At 35.7% G+C, this 8,622-nt stretch overlaps 1 protein-coding gene across 1 annotated transcript; it reads left to right on the forward strand.

The window, feature by feature from the left end:
* Positions 1-7,794: 7,794 nt before the first annotated feature.
* LOC100795464 (senescence associated gene 20) lies at positions 7,795-8,622 on the forward strand. Its single transcript, XM_003552243.4, has one exon. The coding sequence runs from the start codon at positions 7,958-7,960 to the stop codon at positions 8,390-8,392; it is 435 nt and encodes a 144-aa protein (XP_003552291.1). The 5' UTR covers positions 7,795-7,957; the 3' UTR covers positions 8,393-8,622.

Here is an 8,622-nt window from a genome sequence, read left to right on the forward strand (position 1 = left end):
ATTGATGATCTTATCAGTGCCTCAACTTGACTTCATGACGGAGATTAGACAATCCTTGGAGGCTTCCCACGAATTCAAGCTGATGGTAACTTCGATCCAATCAAACCCATCCCAATACCCTGATCATTCAATCTGCAATGGTTTGATACTGTATAAAGGTCGCATATGGCTAAATTCTGATAATCCATGCATCTCGAGCTTACTGATGGAATATCATGCTTCACCACTAGGGGGCCATCTGGGTATAGCAAAGACCACCCACCGTGTTGAATCTAACTTCTTCTGGTCAAGTTTAAAGCAGGATGTTAAACGCTTCATTAAGGAGTGTTCCATATGTCAGCAGGTTAAGAGTATCACACGCCGCCCCGCCGGCCTGCTGCAGCCATTACCATCGCCTACAAGGGTGTGGGAGGACCTCTCGATGGATTTCATCACACACTTGCCTCCTTCCAATGGATTCTCGGTTATCCTCGTCGTAGTAGACCGTTATTCCAAGGGGGTGCATTTGGGTGCATTGTCCTCCGGTTTCACCGCGTTCAAAGTCGCGACCTTGTTCCTGGATATCATCTGCAAGCTGCACGGCTTCCCCAGGAGCATTGTATCTGATCGAGATCCCATCTTCTTAAGTTCCTTTTGGAAGGAATTATTTTGACTCAGCGGTACACGACTGAGATTAAGCACGGCCTATCACCCTCAGTCCGATTGACAGACCGAGGTGATGAATCGCGTGCTTGAACAATACCTGCGTTGCTTTGTCCATTCTCAACCCACAACATGGTTCCAATACTTGGCGCTCGCGGAATGGAGTTACAACACCTCGTTGCACTCAAGTTCAGGCCTAACTCCGTTCGAAATTACTTACGGCAAGCCTCCTCCGACGGTGCTGGATTACATTCCGGGGACAACTAATAATGAGGCTGTCCATTCCTTGCTCGAAACACGCCAGACCATGCATTCTAAATTCCAACGACGTCTGAAGCAGGCCCAGGAGAGAATGAAGGCTCACGCAGACGCAAGACGCGAAGACATTTCCTTTGAGGTAGGGCAGTGGGTCTACGTGAAACTCAGACCCGGGCGACAAAGTTCCATCACAGGGCGACCCTACCAGAAACTTTCCAAGCGTTTTTTTGGGCCTTTCCAGGTTCTGGAGCGTATCGGAGCAGTCGCATATCGTCTTCAGCTGCCATCGGAGTCGCGCATTCACCCCGTCTTCCACTGCTCTCTCCTTCGCCTTCACCATGGTCCACCGCCAGCTGAACACACCCCTTGCCCTCTGCTATTCCGAGACCAGCGCCCTCTCCGGAAGCCACTGTGTTTCCTGGATATGAAGATCGACCCTTCCTCCACTACGCCGACCCCGTTGGTTCTTACACAGTGGGTTGGTGAGCCTCCTGAAGACACCTCTTGGGAGCCATGGCCGGAGCTCCGTGATACCTACCACCTTGAGGACAAGGTGGTTTTGGGAGGGGAGGGTATTGTTAGCATTGCTCATGAGGGAACCCACAAGGAAGATGACGAACAAGCACAGGACGACGAACATGCACAGACGTCGAGACCAACGCGGGCTAGGGCTAGACCTTCACACTTGCAGGACTACCACGTGGAAGGGCTACCCTATTAGTTCACGTGTAATAACTGTTAGCCCACGTGAAGTAATCCACTTCGTGGAAGTTAGACGCACGTGTTTCTATTTTTGATAAGTAGTTAGGCTCATTCTGTTGAGCAGTTACGATACCAATGATTGGTTATAAGTACCCATCATCTTGTAATAAGCAGAATATATGAAAAAAAAGCTTATTCCTCTTAGTTCAGGAGTTTCTCCCTTCCTCGAATAAGGGATAGTCCTTCGCATCACGTTCTCACCTCTTATTCTCTGCGTCCCTAACATATTTTCTCTTTTTCTTGCTGTTTAGGTTTTTATATATAATTTTAAAAAATTAATATCATAATTGAAACTGACCAAAGTGTTCATATAATTATTTAGAATTTGTGTATTGAAAGCTTACTTTGAAATTTGTGATTCAATATAATGTATGCTAGTTTATAGATATAGAGGTAGCTATTTATATTAATAATTTATGTAAATAATATTGTAGAGTGTTATAGTATGATTCCAAAAATTATTAAGTGTTGGAGTTTGAGAATATTATGGTTAAATTTCATGAACATGTGTATGTTGTATCTTATGAATATCATTGGGAATGTTATAAGATGGTGGATGTGATGTTATGAGATGTTAAAGTGTGAACATGATATTCGATTGTGAATAAGTGGATGTGTTAACACTTGATGTTACATTAATTATATCGGGAGCTATGAATTATACAATAACCCGACCAGTGTTATCTTGAGAAAAGTGTTTATTCGCAGTGTTAAAGAGAAAGTGTAGATTCCTAGTTAGGAACCAGCGTTAAATTGTAGTGCAATTGTGTTAAACATGTTTGAAACATGAGTGTGAGGTCGTGATATTGTATAATTCATGAGCAGTGCTTATAAATGAAATATGTGATGAATTGTGGAATGATATGTTGACCTGAGATTATAATATTGTTATTGAGATTGAGTAAAAGTGTAAAGTAGAACAGGTGTTGAATTGTGAGATACGTGAAAACATGTGATGGTGGATTGTGACATTATGAGATGTGAAATTGTGAATAAGTGTGTGATTAATTCTTGATGTGACATTATTTGTGTTGTAAGCTGTGAATTGTATAATAACCCGACCAGTGTTATCTTGAGAAAAGTATAAATGCGCAGTGTTAAAGAGAAAGTGTAGGTTTCCTATTTAGGAACCAGTGTTAAAGAGAAAGTGTAGGTTCCTATTTAGGAACCCGTGTTAAATTGTAGCGCAATATGTTGTACGTGCTTAAGACACGAGTGTGAGGTCGTGGGTATTGTATAATTCACTAGCAATATCTGTGTGCTAAAATGATTTTAGGGGTTGGACCTGAATCAGAAGAGAGAGGCCCTAACGGACTCTTCGGAGTGTAGGCCTTGGGGGTCATTGGGTTTGAGTGCTCCTTTAAGCCTATGCTGATCCCATATGGTTGGAGTATTCTCGCAAAACATTGTGACCCTGACTGGTTTCCCTATGATCTTATGTAGTGAGAGTGACCTGGCAAACCCATTGTGTGGTGTGTCTTGTTATGTGCTCCTAAGCGCCCCATGGTGGTTTTTCACTGACATGGTACCACATTGCATGTAGGCTTGAGTCTTAGCATAATTGTCTCATGTGCTTGCTAATTGTTTATTATGAAATTGAGGTGTTATTATGTCTTGATCAGAGCGTGTGATTCTTGTGTAATGTGATTGATGATTGAAAAGTGTGATTGATGGATGAAAAGTGAACTTTGAATGACAAAGTGGTGAAATTACGTGAATTATGTGAAATACGTGTAAGTAAGTTTTATTTGGTTTATATGATATGTATATCTAGTTGTCTTGTTTCTCTATTAGTTAGGAATGTGATAACTCACTCCCAGTTTGCTGTTTGTATTTGGATCCTGTGATGATCTTGAACTTTGTGTTCGGGGGAGGAGATGGCTAGGTGAACTGCTTTAAGAAATATTGTGCTGAAAGACGTCGGGACACAACGCTCTGATAAGATGTGACATTGGGATATAAGTTTTTATGTTAATTTTATGATGTTAGTCTATTTTATTTCACCTCAGTGATTTAATAAAATATTTTTGTAAATTTTGACGGCCTTATTTTGAGCTGAATATGTTTTTAATAAGTTTTATTTGGTAATTGAAGTGAATGTGAACCTTTTACCCATGTGATTTTGTTTACCAATTTTATTTATTTATATATATGTCGGGGTAGAGGGTGTCACATTTGGCCTTCCTCATGAGTCTTCTTCACATTAAGCCTGGATTGCGCGTTAAGCGAGCTGTCCAATTCTTCCAACTCTTCAAGACCTTTTCTTCCGTTTTTTCATAAATTTCCTCTAAAGCTCTTGAAATCTTTTTTTTTTTTTACTTATGCTCATAAAAAATTACAAAGATGTTAATTTCTTCGTTATTTCATTAAAAGAAAATAATAAAATGAATAAATTATAATCATTATTAGTCAAAATTGATTATCAAATGAATTCAGATTTCACACTTATCACTGTCATACCAAATCATAATAATATATTAATAATTACTGCTTTGGTCAACTTTGTTTTTTGTTTTATATTTATTTTTATTTTTAACTTCTTAAATTTGACTATATTTTAGTCAATTATATCTTCCGATTGTTTATTTGGTTCATGTTGTCAAATTATTGATTTTAGTCGCAATGAAAAAATAAATAAATAAATAAATAGAGGATCATAAAAGAAATTAATAAATTTACCAATATAAAATTTAATAAAATAATAATAGTTAAGTGATAAGACGTATAATTAAGTTATTTTATTTTTATTTATGCATATTTATACATATAAAACTCGCAAATAAACTTGAAACCACATGTTTAAGTGATCAACTAGTCATTCGTACTAACACAAGTTGCCGCCTATGTTGAAGGAAAGAAGGGCTGGTCCTGCATTATAACATTTAATGAAAACGATCCATTTTTCACACAAGTTAATAACAAGTCAAACTTCCCAAGGACTGATTAGTCATTCTATATTATCCCCAAATTTAATTTTGGCTATATCATGCACGTAAGTCTACAAGTTCAAATTGTTATCTCCTCATAAAAAAGCATTCCACCTCTTACAATTATAATTATTATCTTGGTGTGACACATTTGTCATCTCAACCGTTCAAACATTAATGACAACTTGTAGGGAGCTAATCCACACCCTCCAATACCCCACCTCATAAATCAATCAATCTCAACTGGCTATGCATTTTTAATTTTGACCAATAATAAAGCACAAAACTGGTTTTTTTTTTGTTTTACCAATATGCACTTTCTCTCCCCGGAAAATTCCCCATCTACACCCGTTTGTAGCTTATATCCCAAACTGCACTATTTTTAGGCTTCATTGAAAAGTTGGAATTTACCACCACGACTTCTAAATGGTGGTTTTTTTTAATTTAAATTTTAAATTTATGTTTTAGTTTAAATTATTAAAAATATTTTAAATTTAAACTTCTGTACTTTTATTTTAAATATTATATTATATAAAAAATATTTTTAATTAATTTTAAAAATAAATTTTTTATTAAAGTAATTTTTATTTATTTAAGAAAATGATGTTATTAAATATAATTTTTTTCTTATATTATTTAATTTATACAAGACTTAGTTGATAATATACTTTGTTTGATAATATTTAATTTATATAAAATTTTTAAACTTTTGATTTTTTTAAAATATGTTTTATACAGAACACAATGAATATATAATTATCGCAGTTTAGTTATGTTTTATGAAAAAATTAAAACTCTTAAATAATAAAATGAGATTGAAACATAATAAACAAAACACATGATAAAACAAAAATAACACGATGTACTAACAATAACAATTTTAACATGAAAATAATAAAAGTAACCTTAGTTGATCCTCATGCTCACTAAAATAACACGATGTCACCAACCTAGGTGTCCAGTGAAGAGTTGAACCTTGATCACCTACCACACTCACCATTTTGTTCATCAACAAGATAATGTACAACCACCAACTGGTGCACTTGAGGTTGGCATGACATTTGATGAAAAAACACACACAATGTATTCGATTGCAGAACAATATATTCTGAGCAGAGAAGACTAAACTTCGTGTGTAAATCACATGAAAATGGTTGTACATGGAACTTAGGTGCATGCAATTCAAAGAGACATAAGAAATGAACTATCAAGAGTATCAGAGGTCATCACACTTGTCTCGCGCCAATGCTCAGACAAGATCATCGGCAACTCGAAAAACACGTCATAATACAAATCATTCAACCCATTGTTAAAACAAACCCAACACTAGATGCTTAAATATGTGTTTTGGTCATCTATCCATGCATTAATGGGTTTGCATATTGCAACCCCATAGCATAAGTATGCACAAGACTGAGCTAACCATGTCTTTCGGATCCTACACCATTGTATAATGGGAGACAACTTCAGCGAGGATTTTCCTAAAGAATCTGAGAAGGCATGTTACTCTGCAAATTAACATTTCTCTCATTTCAAATAGGCACCCCTCGATTATAACTGCCTATAACAACTCAACTAACTTATGAATGGGTTTAGGACACATCCCGTTTCTTCAACCTGATACGCCACATTGCACAAAATTTTCTTCGTGATAACTCAAACTGTAAAACATTTGAAAAAACCACTCATGCTGACTGGTGAGAATCTATTTTATTTCTTTGTTAAACTTTACTTTGAATCAAATTTCATAACGTAACATACACGGAGAAGATGCACTGACTGCATCTTAGGAATATCCGTGCGAATAAATCAAGTGTAGCTGAATTATCCAAAAAATATTGGGTACGATGCTTTGATGAGGGGAAATGTTAGGGACATATGACTATAAATTTGTCTGAGTTAGTTAATTCCATGTTAAAAAACACGACATTTGCCGGTGTGTCATAGTTGAGTGAGGAGGCGTATTTCAAGATCGCAAAATTCTTTGCTATTAAAGGCCGACGAACCCAGACAATGATCAACACAAGCTTGCAGTATTCCAAAGTCATCTCCGAAGCAATGAATAACGGTCAACAAGAATCAAATACACACATTGTTAACAAATTTAACAAACACAACCACACATTTATTGTAAGAGAGACCCATGCCCCACTTCTAACACCCAGACCACAGGGAAGGTTTAGGGTCATGTTAGATGTTACAATCCCAAAATTATCATTGTGATGCATATCATACTAAACACTTACCGTGTTCTCAGGTCATGTTTGTTTGTAAATCTTTCATGATCTCATGAACTATGTGCCGCCTACAAAATATTTTACACTTCTACCACAACTCCTTTGGTTTACTACCACACGAATTAATGTGGCAAAAATATGAAAGAGTTCAATGGGGTCCTGACACAGGGAGAAGGAAGAGTGCAAAGCGTCGTTCTATTTCAACTTGCATTCCTACTAAGATAGACGAAGAAGAAAATGAATGAGAGAGTAGAAAAAAAATGTGAAATTTGACTGCAACAAGGACATAATAGAAATAATTATCCCAACGTACCTTCATCTTTAGTCTTCCCTTGGACAAATATTATTATAAATATTTTATTTATAATGTAATGTTCTTCTATAAATAAATTCTTAAACAAAAAAATTATCATTTTTTAAAAAAATGTAATGACATAAAAAAAATTATATTTAGTAAAATAATAATATTAAAAGTTTTAATTTTTTTATGAATGCAAAAATAATATTTAAAAAATTTAGATCATTTTTAAAATTAAAATGTTAACTAAAAAAATGTCTTGTATAAATTAAATATTATCAAACAAAGTCTATTATCAAATGAGTCTTGTATAAATTAAATAATGTAAGAAAAAAAATTATATTAAATAACATCATTTTCTTAAACAAATAAAAATTATTTTAATAAAAAATTATTTTTAAAATCAATTAAAAATATTTTTTATATAATATAATATTTAAAATAAAAGTACCAAAGTTTAAATTTAAAATATTTTTAATTATTTAAACTAAAATATAAATTTAAAATTAAAAATAAAATTTAAATTAAAAAAAATCACTGTTTAGAAGTCGGGTGGCAAATCCCGACTTCTTGATGAAGCCTAAAAGTGGTACATTTTGGGATATAAGCTACAAATAGGTGTAGATTGAGAATTTTCTAGGGAGAGAAAGTGTACATTGATAAAAAAACCTACAAAACTCATACATACCTTGTTGTCTATGCCTATAAATTGTGACACCACCAAGTCCTCCATGCAACTCACAACTAGTGTGACCATTTCCTAAAACATAAGCCCAGAAGCATAAATTTCACACAAAAAAATTCACAACACGGAGGATCATTAAAAGGTGGAGATGCAAAACAAGGCAACAGTTGAAATGCTCTACATGGCACTATTAGGGCAAGAAACAATGGACAATGTGGCCAAACTGCTAGCAAGTGACCTTGAGTGGTGGTTCCATGGCCCTCCTCAATGCCACCACATGATGAAGGTGCTCACAGGGGAAACAGATCACACCAAGGGCTTCCGGTTCGAGCCGAAGCAAGTCACCGCCATTGGAGACTGCGTGATTGCCGAGGGGTGGGAGGGCAAGGCCTATTGGGTGCACGTTTGGACCCTCAAAAATGGCCTCATAACTCAGTTTAGAGAGTACTTTAACACGTGGCTTGTGGTGAGGGATTTGAGGACACCAAGGAGGGAAGATAGCAAAGATAGCATGACATTGTGGGAAAGCCAGCCTCGTGATCTCTATCACCGGTCACTGCCAGGACTTGTGTTAACCATTTAGCCACAACAACACTTGATGGTTGTGGTTAATTGGAACTTGAATTGGAAGCTAGTTATTAGGGACGTGATGTGTAATGTACCTTATAGTGGCCCCTACGGATTAAACATGTTGCTCTACAACATTGGAACTATTATACTGTTCGTACATATTTGGCTTGTGGACCTGGTTGATTGTTCAATAAAATGGTTTTCATCATTTTGAATCAAAAGGCTAAAATTATTGTTTCTTGT

The sequence above is a fragment of the Glycine max genome, chromosome 18, assembly GCF_000004515.6.
Source record: "Glycine max cultivar Williams 82 chromosome 18, Glycine_max_v4.0, whole genome shotgun sequence".
Lineage (NCBI taxonomy): Eukaryota > Viridiplantae > Streptophyta > Magnoliopsida > Fabales > Fabaceae > Glycine > Glycine max.